The 16,546-nt window shown below is 40.5% G+C and overlaps 2 protein-coding genes across 7 annotated transcripts in view; one reads left to right on the top strand and one right to left on the bottom strand.

The window, feature by feature from the left end:
* The window catches only part of RALGPS1 (Ral GEF with PH domain and SH3 binding motif 1), a 658,499-nt gene that overhangs the window by 304,415 nt on the left and 337,538 nt on the right, over positions 1-16,546 (top strand). The gene's annotated exons all lie outside the window — the stretch shown is intronic.
* ANGPTL2 (angiopoietin like 2) overlaps positions 5,672-16,546 on the bottom strand; it is a 64,849-nt gene continuing 53,974 nt past the window's right edge. Inside the window, exons 4-5 of the mRNA XM_072631958.1 lie at positions 10,345-10,615; positions 5,672-7,635 (exon numbers count right to left, since the gene is read on the bottom strand). Coding sequence (XP_072488059.1) covers positions 7,436-7,635; positions 10,345-10,615 — 471 coding nt within the window. The 3' untranslated portion in view covers positions 5,672-7,435. The remainder of the gene's footprint in view (positions 7,636-10,344; positions 10,616-16,546) is intronic.

The following is a 16,546-nucleotide window of genomic DNA, read 5'->3' on the forward strand; positions in this document are numbered from 1 at the left end:
TCCTATGGCTAGAAGACAGGACCATGGCTTCAGGGCTTCTGTTTCAGAAATGGGCACAGCACAGTCTCCCCTGCCCCATTTCCTACCAGCTACAATGTTTTTGGACTTTTTTGGACATCTCTATCACCTTCCCTCCGCCCTGAACACCTTAGCTCCTTCCCACTCCCACTTTTCCATTTCCCTTTATCTTCCTCCATCAGACTGTAAACCCCTTAAAGGCAAGGTCTATCTTTTTATTTTTACTTGTATTCCTATCTCCAGTGCTTAGTATAGTGCTTGGCATATAGAAGGCACTCAATAAATGTTTATTGACTGACTGACTGAGGAACTGCTTTCGAATTCTGGTTATTCACAATCGCAGACTCTGTAACCATGAGCAGGGGCCTTGCACTCTCTGGGCCTCTTTCTACCTCTTTAAAATGGAATTGAACTGGGCAGAGCCAAGATGGTGGAGTAGAAGCAGAGGCTTGCTAGATATCTACCCCCAAGCCCAGCCAAATACTTGTAAAAATGACTTTAAATAAATTCTGGAGCTGCAGAACCCATAGAATGACATAGTGAAGCAAATCCCCAGCCCAAATCAGCCTGAAAGGTCCATGAGAAGTATCTATCACATGCACTGCAAGCAGCACAGTCTAGCATGGGTTGTGCTGGCACACATGGGACCTTAGCAGGCTTCAGGGGGACTGAATCTCTGGCACCTGTGGCAGTTTCCAAACTTCACAATCCCAAAAAGCTAAGGACAAATTGGAAGATCCGTGGAAAAAAACCTGTCTGACTTGTGTGAAAGAGTAGAGTAGTCCAGCCGCAGCCCCAGGGCAGTGAAGAGGGCAGAGGAGCCTGTAGCAGCCACAGCAGCAGGAGCAGGAGCAGCAGCAGAGGCTGTTCCTGGAACTCTAGGCCCACAGATTGTGGGGGGATTGAGCTATTGACAGTACACCCCCCATCGCTCCCACTGAAAGCAGAGAGCTACCTTGACAAAGAGCTCAAAAGTCAGGTAATTGGCTGAGGAAATGAGCAAAAACAGGAAAAAAAATCAGACTATAGAATCTTAACTTTGGTGGAAAGGAAGATCAAGACATAAAACCAGAAGGAGACAACAAAGTCAAAACTCCTATATCCAAAGCCTCCAAGGAAAATATGAATTGGTCTCAGGCCATGGAGGAGCTCAAAAAGGATTTTGAAAATCAAGTAAGAGAAGTAGAGCAAAAATTGGGGAGAGAAACAAGAGTGAAGTAAGGAAATCATGAAAACTGAGTTAGCAGCTTGCTAAAGGGGATCCAAAAATGCTGAAGAAAATAACACCTCAAAAAAGACTAACCCAAATGTCAAAAGAAATTCAAAAAGTCAATTGGGAGAAGAATTCCTTAAAAAACAGAATTGACTGAATGGAAAAGGAGGTCCAAAAGCTCACTAAAGAAAAACATTCCTTACTTTTCTGGTAGACTTAGTACTTCATTGAAATGCATGGACTTAAAAAATTTCCAATAGACTCTTGAGGTAATATACCTTCTACACCCAGAGAAAGAAGTATGGGATTGGATCTCAGACAGAAACAGACCATTTTATTTTGTATTATGTTTTGTTCTGGTTTATGGTTTCTCTCATTCATTTGAATTCTTCTATGCAACATGCATTTAATAGGAATATACGTGTAAAACCTATATAAGATTATACACTGTCTCAGGGAGGGAGAAGGGAGGGAAGAGGGAATGAGGGAGAGGGAGTGGAAAAAAATCTAAGATATATGAAAGTGATTGTCGAACACTGAAAACAAATAAAATAATTCAATTTAAAAATAAATGAAATAACAATAAAAAATAATTCCTTAAAATTGGAATGGAGAAGATGGAAGCTAATTACTTTATGAAAAATCAAGAAATTATAAAACAAAACTAAAAGAATGAACAAATAGAAGACAATGTGAAATACTTCATTGGAAAAACAACTGACCTGGAAAATAGATCCAGGAGAGACAATTTAAAAATTATGGGCCTACCTGAAAGCCATGATCAAAAAAAGAGCCTAGTTATATCATCTTCCAAGAAATTATCAAGGAAAATTGCCCTGATATTCTAGAACCAGAGAGTAAAATAGATATTGAAAGAACTCATTGATTGCCTCCTGAAAGAGATCTGAAAAGAAAAATTCCTACAGATATTGTAGCCAAATTCCAGAGCTCCCAGGTCAAGGAGAAAATATTGCAAGCAGCCAGAAAGAAACAATTCAAGTATTGTGGAAACACAATCAGGATAACACAAGATCTAGCAACTTCTACATTAAGGGATCACAGGGCTTGGAATATGATATTCCAAAGATCAAAGGAGCTAGAATCAAAACCAAGAATCACCTACTCAGCAAAACTGAGTATAATACTTCAGGGGGAAAAATGGTCATTCAATGAAATAGAGGACTTTCAAGCATTTTTGATGAAAAGACCAGAGCTGAATAGAAAATTTGACTTTCAAACACAAGAATCGAGAGAAGCATGAAAAGATAAGCTGGAAAGAGGAATAATAAGGGACTTACTAAAGTTAAATTGTTTACATTCCTACGTGGAAAGATAATATTTGTAACTTGAGGTTTTTTTCAGTATTAGGATAGTTGGAGGGACTATATACATATAGACAGAGGACACAGGGTGAGTTGAATACGAAAGGATGATATCTTAAAAATAAAATTAAGAGGTAAAAGAGGAATATATTGGGAGAAGGAGAAAGGGAGAAATAGAATGGGGGTAAATTATCTCTCACACAAAAGAGGCAAGAAAAAGCTTTTTCAATAGAGAAGAGGAGGGAGGTGAGAGGGAAAAAGTGAACCTTACTCTCATCACATTTGGGTTAAGGAGGGAATAACATGCACACTCAATTTGGTATGAAAATCTATCTTACCCTACAGGCAACCAGGAGGAGAAAGGGATAAGTGGGGTGGGTGGGGGATGATAGAAGGGAGGGCATATGGGAGGAGGAGTAATTAGAAGTAAACACTTTTGAGGAGGGACAGGGTCAAAAGAGAGAATAGAATAAATGAGAGGCAGGATAGGACGGAGGGAAATATATTTAGTCTTTCACAACATGACTGACATGAAAGTGTTTTATGTGACTATACATGTATAACCTATATTGAATTGCTTGCTTTCTCAATAAGGATGGGGGAGGGAGGAAGGGAGAAAGTTGGAACTTAACATTTCAAAACCAATTGTTAAAATTTGTTTTTACATGCAACTAAGAAATAAGACATACAGGCAGTGAGGTTTAGAAATCTATATTGCCCTACAAGAAAATAGAGAGGAAGGGGAGAGAGAAGGGAGAGATGTGATAGAAGGGAGGACAGATTGGGGAAAGAGGTAATCAAAATGTAAGCTGTCCTACATTGTGGAAGGGAGAGATGGAGAGAAAATTTGGAACTCAAAATCTTGTGGAAGTGAATGTTGAAAATGAAAAATAAATAAATTTATTTTTAAAAATGAAATGGATAGCACAAAAAAGGCATTGAACTGATGACCTGAAATTAGATACCCTAATAGTAAGAGTTTCTTGAGATCTTATGATGATGACTGACTCCTTACTGTAGTTCTGGGAAAAGAAATGTGGTTCTCATTCCTGATGTAAGACATTAAGCATTTACACTGTATTAGGTGCTGGAGAATTTACAACATTTTCATAAGGCATAATCCTCCCTGAAGTTTACAGTGTAATGCAGGTTTATGCCACATAGAGAATTTAATTGAATAAACACTTATTATGGACCTATTGTTTTAAAAGCCCTGTGCTTAGATTTAGGGGAAATATACAATTTAGGTAACATTATAGCAACTTATGCTGATTTAACACTTTCAGGTTTGTAGAACAATTTCTTCACAGCAGTCCTTTGAAATAGGTAATGTGAGCTCCCCATTTTACAGGTTAGGAAAATGAAACTGAGAGAAGATAAATGACACATGATTACTGTAAGTATTGGAGCCTGGCTGGGAACCAAGTCCTAACTCCTACTTTAGCACTTTTCTCAGTGTACTGTGCTGCACATACTTCATGGAGGAACTGACATTTGAGTTCACCTGTTGGCAGGTGAACAGTTATTGCACTACTGTGTTATGACGTATGGCTTATGAATACATGTGTTTAGAAGTTTTGCCATTGTGTAGGTCACTTTCTTATGCTGTATTTGTGGGATGTTTGCCATGGCTAGAATAGATTTAGAGACCTCTGGCAATTTTATTGGTGCTTGTGTTTCTAGGGCTAAAACATCTTTGTACAAGACAAGGGCAATCATATCATTTAAGATGTCAAAAAGGATCCTTTTTGCCACAAGAATGTTTATAACAAGAGGACATCCAGACCCTGAATTTGGAAGATCCTTAGAATTCTATTCCTCCACTTTCATGACTTTTCTATTCTCTTGAATCAGGGCTACGTCCTCTTCCAGTTGTAGAACAGGGGGCCTCCCTTTCCTACTATCTGTAGGCATGTTCTTGGGTGAGGGGCCGAATTAGAAGTCTACTTAGAGTAATAGTGTTCGTCCAGTGTAGCCCCATTCCAGCATCTCCAGATTAAAGGGGCTTTTTACTGACAAACTGCATAGATTTCCATGAATTAAAACCCACTATCCATGTTATCTGTACAGCTATCTAGTAGATCTCATTCTTAGGTCATATCATTGGGTACATGTACATGTTTGAGCTGGAGCTAAAGGGCCTCTAGGGTTAACAATTCCAAAAAAGTCCTTCTTACTTCCATTTTGGCAGGATATCTATTTGTATTTTCATATGACCTGGCTGGGGAGTGGGGGGAGAGGGAGTAGTCTGAGCAGACTACAAGCTTAATATGAGCTAAAAGGGAAATATCAACTACAAAAGTGAATTTGGTCTTGGACTCCATTTGTAATAACATAGTGTCCAGTAAAGGGAAATAATGGTTCATTATAGTCCTTATCAAGACATTATCTAGAGTACTATGTTTAGAAGTGGACATCACATCTTAAGAAGGACAGTAATAATCTGGAGAATGTTAAGAGGAAAGTGATTGTGATGGTAAGCGGATGGGAAACTTTGGCCTAAAAGGATAAGTGGAAGGAAATGGGGATATTTAGTCTTGAGAAGACAGAATTTGGAGGCAGGGGATCAGCATAATAGCTTTCAATTACTTAAAGAGCTAGAATAGGCAGAACTCAGTGCAATGGGAAGATGAAGAGAGTTACATATTGGTGTGATGTAAGGAAACATTTCATAGCAATTTAAATGTCTCCAGAATAGAGAGGGTTACCTTGGGAGGAAATGACCTCCCCCTTGATAGAGGTCTCCACATGAAGCTTCACTTATTGGGTATGTTACAGTAGAAATTCTTGTTCAGGTAAGGATTAGACTGGGAGATCTCTAGTTCCTTTCCACTCCGAGGTGCTGAGATTCTGTGAAGAAGAATGTAGAATACTGGGGAACCTGGACCAGAGTAAAGGTGCCATGATACTGCATACCTAGGGAAACTTTTCAGATCATTTTATTGAAAAATTCACACACATCTTGCTTCTTTTAATGGCCACATTTCATCTGAATTAATGCCAGTAGATTTCCTTTGCATTACTCCCTCATTTCCTGTTTTTATTTGAAGAGGATCTCATAGGTTAAGCATTTAGAAGGACTTGAAAAATAATAAAGCACCATATGAATACATCAAAATAGCATTTGTGGATTTTTATTGCAGATTTGTGTCATTACAAGGATAATTTGGGAATATATTAAAAACCCTACTTTATATATATATACAACACATGCTACATCAGACATCACTTTAATACACATCATACAATTTTTTTGAGAAATACTGAGGTAATAAGGGGAACAGGCACACACACATGTATGTACAGTATATAATAAGGCATGGGGATCTCACAGATTTATTGTGTGATATGGTGAACTGCCAAGAGCTTCCCTAATTGTTAGCCCATCATATTATTTTGTTTTGCAACATGTCCTATGATAACATTAAGCTTGAAAATTACATCAGCTGGCAAGATTGATAGGGTCAAGGTTCTGTAAGGTAGTTGTACTCTTCACAAACAAACTGGAAAATTCCATATTGGGTAGGGCAGGCAAATTAATTGAATGGTCTTGTTCCTGATGACATAGCTTTCTCCGAGTAAAGTGATCTTGTATCTAGAGATCAGGCTTCAATGTTCTGTTGGCATTGTCCATTGATTCAAGAACTGGTGGGTTGGTTTTTGATCTGGAGCCATTTTCTGATTTAAATGTCTAGATACTGACTGAACCTAGATACAGCACATGGTGGAAGATGAAGGCTATTATTTGTGTGAAGATTGAAATGATGTATTGGCTAACCTATGAATGAATATTCACTCTTGCGCTATAGAGTAGGTGGTTAAGATTATAACACTGACTGACTCCTTTCCTGACCAGAAGTCTGAGCCCCAGCCCACTTCCTGCTCAGGGGCTTAGGAGTCCTACGACCTCATTCTGAAAGAATTCCTTGACCAGAAGGTACTGCTAAGAGAAGGATGAAGCCTGTATGGTTATAAAGAATACGGAAAAGTAATTAAGGACAGTAATAGTTATTGAAAAGATCTGTGCCTTATCATGCTGAAAGAACAGAAAGATACTAAGGATGTGATAAGGAAAATGGAAGGTGAAATGAAAGTGTAGAAATGGAAAGAAAGTCCCTGAAACTTGGTTGAATACCAACAGAATGCTTGGACAGAGAAAGCTGTGAACCTGCTGTATCTGAGACATTAATACTAAGGACAATTCCAAGAATCAATGAATCATAGCATCTCAGAGTTGGAAGGGACTTCAGAGGTCATCTAGTGCAATGAGTGTCTTTGAATGGTGGACACACATTCACTCGTTGGACTATTCAAGTGCATCCTTTCTCAATTTGAGATAATGAAGCATAAATTGAGTCTAATCTCACTGGTAGCCGATTGTTGGTTTGTCAAATGCTGTACGTTGTTTCAAAGGAGATAGTTTCCTATGATGAGGATAATTGACCAGTTTGTAGTAGCTCAAACGCGTGAGAACTGAAACCATGTGTGCATATGTATGTATACATATACATTACATACACTTGTGGAAAGTAAAAATATTCTGCTCTTATGTGTTCCCAGTATTGAGAGCTAATTCCTTAGAAAAGTCATCTGCAGTCTTACCCTTTTCCTCTTCTGTCTATAACAACGGGCTACATTAGTTGCTTCCTGGCATGAAGAAAGGTCTCACAGGCAGAGAGTACTGCATCATTTGAATTCAGTTATCTGTGGCAATGGTTTATGAAAATTGGATGCAGCAGCAAGTCCTTGCTTCCTTGTAACAAACCTTAAAGACCTGGTATTCCAGGCTACAGAAGAGATGATTTCTGGAGAGTTTGCTCAGCTTTTGCTCAGACTGGGTGGTAGCAGATGGGAGTCCAAGGTTGGAAGAGAGAAACTTCTTTTAGTGGAACGTGTTGGGATTTGGTCTAATCATCATCACTACTTTCTTAAGAGAATAAGACCCTCCTCGGAATTCGGCCCAATAGACTCCATCCTGATAGCGACTGCGATAATGACCTCCTCGGTACCAAACCCCATTGAGATTGGAGTGAGCACAGGCATTGTACCACCAGCCTCCTTTCTGGTAGTGAGCACAATTTCCTGAAGGAAAAGCAGAAAAATAGGTGAAGTTTACCCACAAAGAGGAGTATATTTAGCCCAGCTGCCCTCTTCTATGTGTAATGAGGCACAGTCTTGTATTAAATTAGCAAAGAGTATTCCTGGCAGAAAGAAAAAAAGGCAAATTCTCCTATCCTAACATAAACATAAGACAGTCTTCCCAGCTTCACAGCGACATGAGAAGGCCCCCTGGAATGATTCAGGAAAGGGGTTTTTATTTTTTCTTGAGGAGGAGTGCTAGGAACACAAAGGTGAATAGTATTGCAGGGAGTTTATAGTTCAATAGCAGGATATGATAGGTACACAAAGAAGTGAAGTATGAAGGAGAATGTGATGAGACAAAAGAGAACTCTAAACAGAGTGATCCAAGAGAGTCAGTGAAGGTACTAGCTGGAGAGAGTCGGGTGAGTGTTTACAGAAAATGGGGCAAGGACTTGAACAGGCAGGGATGAGGAGGGAGTGTGTTCATAGAACATAAAATCATAGACTTAGAACCCAGTGAGGCCTTGGAAACCTTCTAGTCCAGCTCCTTCATTTTACAGATGAGGAATTGATGCTCAGACAGTTTTAATACCTTATCCAAGATTATACAGATATTAAGTGGCAGAACTGGTTCCTCTGACTCAAAATTTATTTCTATTTTCACTATCCCATGCTGCTGGTCCTGGCTTGGGGAAGAGCTTGGGTGAATGCAGGTATGAGAGGGCTGCTCAAGAATGGGGAAAATTAATAGTCTATTTCAGCTAGAATCAAAAGGCTATAAACTCCTTCATAGGTAGAAGCTTTTGTATTTTGTATCACTGGTGCTTTGCACAATTCCTGGCATGTGGTAGGCACTTAATAAATTATTATTGATTCACTAGTTGATATGGAATATGTAAAGGGGAGTAATCAAATGATGTCTATTATTTAACAAGCATTTTTTGAGTGTGTGCTTTATGTGGAGTTGGTTTTTAGGGAAAGTACAAAATTTAGATCAAATGCGGATCCTGACCTCATAGAGGTTAACCAAGGGACAAGACACATCAATACAGATAACTATAATACATAAATGCATTTGAAATTTACAAAGCAATGTACTGTTGAGAGAAGTTCTAAGGGGGAAGGATTTTCTTCAGGTCAATAAGAGGGGATCGGGAGAGGTTTTGTGGAGGAAGTAGCATTTGAATCAGGTTTTAATGAATTGGCAGGAATTCAGTAGAGGGAGAAGGAAAAGATGTGGAGGTAGGAAATTTCGGAGTATAAAAGGAAGAAAGCAGTCCAGTTTAGCTGTAGTATAGAGTGGAAGTATCACTCAAGTGTCACACAAAATCTCCCAAGTGTGGCCAGAGAACATAAATAATTTTATGTGGTTTTCTAAGTCAATATGCATCCCACAGGGATCTATTTCTGTATGAATTTTACACCGTTGGTGTAGAGTACAGGAGGGAAATAATATGAGATAAGGTAGGGAAAGGTAGGGAGACAAGAGACAGGGAAAGCATTCTTGAATGTCACACAGAGGAGTTTGAGCTTCACTCAGTAGGCAATGAGTCACTGAAGATTTTTGAATCAGGCCTGGTATGACCAATTCTATACATAAAAAGATCATTTTGGCACTGGTATGATGAATGGATTGGAGTAGGGAAAAAGTGAATGCAGAATGACCTAGTAGGAGGTTATAGCAGTAGACTAAGCAAATACTAAAAAAGGGCCATGTATCAGGGAAATGTCAGTGGGAATAGAAAGAAGGAGATAAACGGGACAGATGTTGCATAATTGGAATCAACAGGACTTGTTAACTGATTGGATGAAAAGGGTAAGGAAAAGATAAAAGCTGAAAGTAGCCCTGAAATCACAAACTTGGAAGATCAGGGAAATGGTGCTTTTAATGGAAATAGCCAAATCAAAAAAAGAACAGTTTGGTTTAAATTTATCTTGTCAAACATTTCCCAATTACATTTTAATCGGATTCAAACTACACTGGGGAGTTCTGCAGATAGCTGGAAGTGAGTTTGACCCCTTTATTCTACAGTATTCCTGAGAAATGTTCTTTCAGCCTGTGAATGCTTCCATTGTGTGGGGCTCACTACTTCATGAGGTAGCCCATTCTATGGTACTAAAGCTCTAATTATTAGAAAGTGTTTCCTTATACTAAGCTAATATCTATCTTCATGTAACTTCTACCCATTAGTCCTAGCTCTCCTTTCTGAGGCTACATAGTTATTTCATATGTCAGTCTTTCTGCTGTTTGAAGTCATGGATTATATTTGCACCCCTCCCCCATTGTCCTAAATCTTTTCTTCTCAACTCTCTAGGCCATATGTTATATGAAATAAGTAACTAATTTCAAATTTTCTTCTTCCCATTGCTACCATAGCCTTATTCACCCTTGTCTATGAAGATGTATTGCAATGGTTTCCCTACTTCAAGGAGAGGAAAGGTACCTCTTCCCACCCCACCACCAATATGTGTCTGCTTGAGTATAGTCTTTCACTGGCTCCTCTAGCTCTCTCTAGCTCTGGCACCTAGAAATGATCCCTGTCAGGATCATGGGACCACCAAATGTAGAGCTGGAAGGAATTTTAGAGGTCACCTGGCCCAACCCCCTCATTTTGTGGAGGAGGAAACTGAATTGGCAGTCCAGCTGTGTATGGAAATAGATGGTTCTACCAAACACTATTGTAAAGTACTATTTGTGGGCCCTCATACCTGCGTAGACATCATGGTCTCTATCCAGGGTGGTGAACTGCTTCCCATTGTGCCAGGTGAAGGAGTCACCAGCGTTGCCATTATACCGCCCCAGTCTCAACTTGTAATATTCACTCTCTGGCTCCAGGCGGAAGCTTGCATATTCTGCAAAGACTTTTCGGCCAGACCAGTCTTCCATTGTTACAAGCAATTTGTAATTGCCTTGGTTTGTGAGCCAATAAATGTTCTCCAGACCCAGCCAATACTCTCCATCAATGTTACCAAATCCTTGCTGTAAAGAAAGAGACAGTGTTACCATATGTAATCACGGGAACTTGTCACATCTGGTAAAATGACTGATCCACTCTTTGGCAATGCTTGTTGTAAAAAAAAAATATGCTTATGCTTTGGACTTATTTCCTCTTTGAAAAATTAGCAGATTTCCTGCTTTTGAAGGTAATTCCCAGAAGCTGTCACCACAGGTTAAGTTCATAAAGGCAGCCCCAAGAAGGGTTAGCTAAGAAGACTAATGGAATATGGAATATGCTGTCCTTTCTCACATAGTCTCACCCTTCCCCTTTTCCCCCACCCTCAGTCTTGTTTTTTTTTTTAATTAATTAATTATTTTTAGTTTTCATCATTGACTTCCATAAGATTTTGCCTTCCAAATTCTCTCCCAAGCTCTCTCCTCCACTGGCCAAGACAACTTGCATTCTGATTACCCCTTCCCCCAATCTACCCTTCCCTTCTATCACACCCCTCCCTTCTCTTATTCCTTTCTCCTCTATTTTCCTATAGAGCAAAATAGATTTCTATACCCTATTGCCTGTATGTCCTATTTCCCAGTTGCATATAAAAACAATTTTTAACATTCGTATTTAGAACTTTGAGTTCCAACTTTTCTCCCTTCCTCCCTCCCTACTCACCCTCATTGAGAAGGCAAGAACTTTCATATCAATAATGCTATGAAAGACCATATTTCCCTCCATCCTATCCTGTCCCCCATTTATTCTGTTCTCTCTTTTGACCCTGTCCTTCTTCAAAAGTGTTTACTTCTAATTACCCCTTCCTCCTATTTGCCCTCCCTTTTATCATCCATCCTCCCACATATCCTCTTTCCCCCTACTTTCCTGTAGGGTAAGATAGATTTTCATACCAAATTGAGAGTGCATGTCATTCCTTCATTAAGCCAAATCCAATGAGAGTAAGGTTCCCTCTTTCCCTCTCACCCCTCCCCTTCCCTTCCATTGAAAAAGCTTTTTCTTGCCTTTTTTATGTGAGAGATAATTTACCCCATTTATTTCTCTCTTTAGCCTTCTTCCAATATATTCCTCTCTCATCTCTTAATTTTATTTTTTTAGATTGTGTTGCAGAAGAATACCATGCCATCAGAGAAATGATGATATGACTTGCACTTGACTTTGTTTTGAGTGAGGGAGGGCTGTACAAGGTCACCAGTCTCACTTCTCCTCTGGAGCCATGTGGTTCCAGTGACCAGATATTCATCAGGAAGACTGGAGGTGTCCCAGGATGCAATCGAGACCTTGGCCCCTTTAAGCCAAGGCCTATTCAGTACTCACTTAGGGTTAGGTAATGCCCATTCAGTGAAAAGCCCTGTTTCAGAAGTAGTCAGGGGATGGCTGCTTTAATGAGGCAAAGAAAAATAACAAAAATATTATCCCTTCATACTCAGCTCACTCTGTTCCCTCTGTCTATATATATATAATCCCTCCAGCTAGCCTAATGCTGAGAAAAGTCTCAAGAGTTACAAATGTTATCTTTCCATGCAGGAATGTAAACAATTCAACTTTAGGGAGTCCCTTATTATTTCTCTTTTCCTGCTTATCTTTTCATGCTTCTCTCGATTCTTGTGTTTGAAAGTGAAATTTTCTATTCAGCTCTGGTCTTTTCATCAAAAATGCTTGAAAGTCCTCTATTTCACTGAATGACCATTTTTCCCCCTGAAGTATTATACTCAGTTTTGCTGAGTAGGTGATTCTTGGTTTTGATACTAGTTCCTTTGATCTTTGGAATATCATATTCCAAGCCCTGTGATCCCTTAATGTAGAAGTTGCTAGATCTTGTGTTCTCCTGATTGTGTTTCCACAATACTTGAATTATTTCTTTCTGGCTGCTTGCAATATTTTCTTCTTGACCTGGGAGCTCTGGAATTTGGCTATAATATTTGTAGGAATTTTTCTTTTCAGATCTCTTTCAGGAGGCAATCAATGAGTTCTTTCAATATCTATTTTACCCTCTGGTTCTAGAATATCAGGGCAGTTTTCCTTGATAATTTCTTGGAAGATGATATATCTAGGCTCTTTTTTTGATCATGGCTTTCAGGTAGTCCAATAATTTTTAAATTGTCTCTCCTGGATCTATTTTCCAGCTCAGTTGTTTTTCCAATGAGATATTTCACATTATCTTCTATTTTTTCATTCTTTTGTTTTATAATTTCTAGATTTTCATAAAGTCATTAACTTTCATCTTCTCCATTCTAATTTTTAAGGAACTATTTTCTTCAGTGAGCTTTTGGACTTCCTTTTCCATTTGGCCAATTCAGCTTTTTAAGGCAGTCTTCTCCTCATTGGCTTTTTGGATCTCCTTTGCCATCTGAGTTAGTCTATTTTTTTTTTTTATTTAACTTTTAACATTTATTTTCACAAAATTTTGGGTTACAAATTTTCTCCCCTTTTATCCCCTCCCCCCCCCCAAACCCAAGCATTCTAGTTGCCCCTGTGACCAATCTGTTCTCTCCTCTATCCTCCCTCCCTGCCCTTGTCTCCATCTTCTCTTTTGTCCTGTAGGGCCAGATAGCTTTCTTAACCCCTTAACCTGTATTTCTTATTTCCCAGTGGTAAGAACATTGCATTTGATCCTAACACTTTGAGTTCCAACTTCTTTAGCTCCCTCCCTCTCCACCCCTTCCCCTTGGAAGACAAGCAATTCAATATAGGCCAAATCTGTGTAGTTTTGCAAATGATTTCCATACTAGTTGTGTTGTATAGGACTAACTATATTTCCCTCCATCCTATCCTGTCCCCCATTACTTCTATTCTCTTAAGATCCTTTCCCTCCCCGTGAGTGTCGACCTCGGATTGCATTCTCCTCCCCATGCCCTCCCCTCTATCCTCCCCCCCACCCTGCTTGTGCCCTTGTCCCCCACTCTCCTGTATTATGAGATAGGTTTTCCTATCAAAATGAGTGTGCATTTTATTCTTTCCTTTCGTGGAATGTGATGAGAGTAGACCTCATGTTTTTCTCTTGTCTCCCCTCTTTATCCCTCCACTAATAAGTCTTTTGCTTGCCTCTTTTATGAGAGATAATTTGCCCCATTCAACTTCTCCCTTTCTCCTCCCAATATTTCTCTCTCACTGCTTGATTTCATTTTTTTTAAAGATATGATCCCATCCTCTTCAATTCACTCTGTGCACTCTGTCTCTATGTATGTGTGCGTGTGTGCCTGTGTGTGTGTGTGTACTCCCACCCAGTACCCGGATACTGAAATGTTTCAAGAGTTACAAATATTGTCTTTCCATGTAGGAATGTAAACAGTTCAACTTTAGTAAGTCCCTTATGACTTCTCTTTGCTGTTCACCTTTTCATGGTTCTCTTCATTCTTGTGTTAGAAAGTCAAATTTTCTTTCCAGCTCTGGTCTTTTCATCAAGAAAATTTGAAAATCCTCTATTTCATTGAAAGACCATTTTTTCTCCTGAAGTATTATACTCAGTTTTGCTGGGTAGGTGATTCTTGGTTTCAGTCCTAGTTCCTTTGACTTCTGGAATATCCTATTCCATGCCCTTTGATCCCTTAATGTAGAGGGTGCTAGATCTTGTGTTATCCTGATTGGTATTTCCACAATACTTGAATTGTTTCTTTCTAGCTGCTTGCAATATTTTCTCTTTCACCTGGAAGTTCTGGAATTTGGCCACAATGTTCCTAGGAGTTTCTCTTTTTGGCTCTCTTTCATGCGGTGTTCTGTGGATTCCTTGAATATTTATTTTGCCCTCTGGTTCTAGAATCTCAGGGCAGTTTTCCTTGATAATTTCATGGAAGATGATGTCTAGGCTCTTCTTTTTATCATGGTTTTCAGATAGTCCCAGAATTTTTACATTGTCTCTCCTGATTCTATTTTCCAGGTCAGTTGTTTTTCCAATAAGATATTTCACATTATCTTCCATTTTTCGAATCTTCTCACTATGTTCTGTGATACCTGTCTTTCTCATAAAGTCCTTAGCGTCCATCTGTACCATTCCAGTTTTGAAAGATCTATTTTCTTCAGTGAGCTTTTGAATCTCCTTTTCCATTTGGCTAATTCTGCTTTTGAAAGCATTCTTCTCCTCATTGGCTTTTGGAACCTCTTTTGCCAATTGAGTTAGGCTAGTTTTCAAGGTGTTAATTTCTTCAACATTTTTTTGGTTCTCCTTTAGCAGGGAGCTGATCTGCTTTTCATGCTTCTCTTTCATCCCTCTCATTTCTCTTCCCAGTTTTTCTTCCACCTCTCTAACTTGATTTTCAAAATTCTTTTTGAGCTCTTCCATGGCCTGAGCCCATTGGGTGGGCTGGGACACAGAATCCTTGATTTCTGTGTCTTTGCCTGATGGTAAGCATTGTTCTTCCTCATCAGAAAGGAAGTGAGGAAGTGTCTTTTCTCTGAGAAAGTACCCTTCAATAGTTTTATTTCTTTTCCCTTTTCTGGGCATTCTCCCCAGCCAGTGGCTTGACCTCTGAATATTCTCCTCACACCCACCTCACCTCCTTATCCTCCCAGCCAGCGTTTGGGGACTGAGATTCAAATGCTGCTTCCAGCCTTAGGGCTTTTGGCGGGGGCAGGGCTGCTATTCAGTGTGAGAATTAAGTTCAGATGGTCAGGTCAGGGCAGGGCCGCCTCTCAGGCACAGTTCCCTCAGGGGGTTTATGCACAGACCTTTCACAATGGATCCAGGCTCCCGCCCGCTTGGGGAGCCCCTGTCTGCAGCCACCTCTCAGCTTCTATCTCCCAGGGGGGCCCGAGCTATGGGGACACCCCACTCCCCTCTCGACCCGCCAAAGAGACTCTCTCACCGACCCTCGTCACCTGTGGGTGGGGGGGCTTGTGCCGCCGCTGGATATCCCGTCCCTGAAGCCTGCTCGGATCTGTACCTCTCGGAGCCCCGGCTGCTGCAGGTCTGGACTGGGCTCCGCGTCTGCAGCGCGACAGACCTTTTGCGAGAGGTTTGCAGGTCCCTCTGTGGGTGGAGGGACCCGCGTGGCCGCTGGAGATCCCGTCTCCGTAGCCCGCTCGGATCTTTTCCTCACGGTGTCGCGGCCGCTGCAGGGCTGCCCTCTGCTCCCAGTGCCGGCGCCCAGTCCACAGCGCGAAGGACCCCCCGCGAGAGGTTTGCAGGTCTCTCTGGAACAGAAATCTCCCTCGCTCCAATATTCCGTGGCCTCTGGGTGCAGAATTCACCGTGAGCTGGTCCCCTCTAGCCGTTCTGTGGGTTGTGGGTTCGGAGCTATGTGTATGTGCGTCTTTCTACTCCACCATCTTGGCTCTGCCTCTCTATTTTTTAAGATATTATTTTTTTCAGCATTTTTTTGAGTCTCCTATAGCAAGCAGCTGGCTCATTTTTCATGATTTTCTTGCATCACTCTCATTTCTCTTCCCAGTTTTTCCTTTCCCTCTTTCACTTGATTTTCAAAATCCTTTTTGAGCTCTTCCATGGACTGAGACAAATTCATATTTTTCTTGGAGGCTTTGGATGTAGGAACTTTGACTTTGTTGTCTTCTTCTGGTTGTATGTTTTGTTCTTCCTTGTCACCAAAGTAGAATTCTATAGTCTGATTGTTCCTGTTTTTGCTCATTTCCTCAGCCAGTTACTTGATTTTTGAGCTCTTTGTCAAGGTAGTTCTCTGCTTCCAGTGGGGTTGGGGTCAGTGTACTATCAACAGCTTGATGCCTGTACAATCTGTTAGCCTAGAGCTCTAGAAACAGTCACTGCTGCTGCCCCTGCTGCTACTGTGGGCTCCCCTGACCCCTCTGCCACCCTGGGTCTAGGACTAGACCACTCTACCCACTCACCGGTCTGACAGGTTTTGTCCACTGACCTCTCAATTTGTCCTCAGCTTTTTGGGCTTGAGAAGTCTGGAAAACGCCATAGGTGTGAGTGATTCAGTCTTGCCAAGGCTTGCTCTGCTGTGCTGGCATGGCCCATGCTGGACTGTGCTCTGCTCTCAGCCTGG

The sequence above is a fragment of the Notamacropus eugenii genome, chromosome 1 (genome assembly GCF_028372415.1).
Source record: "Notamacropus eugenii isolate mMacEug1 chromosome 1, mMacEug1.pri_v2, whole genome shotgun sequence".
Classification (NCBI taxonomy): domain Eukaryota; kingdom Metazoa; phylum Chordata; class Mammalia; order Diprotodontia; family Macropodidae; genus Notamacropus; species Notamacropus eugenii.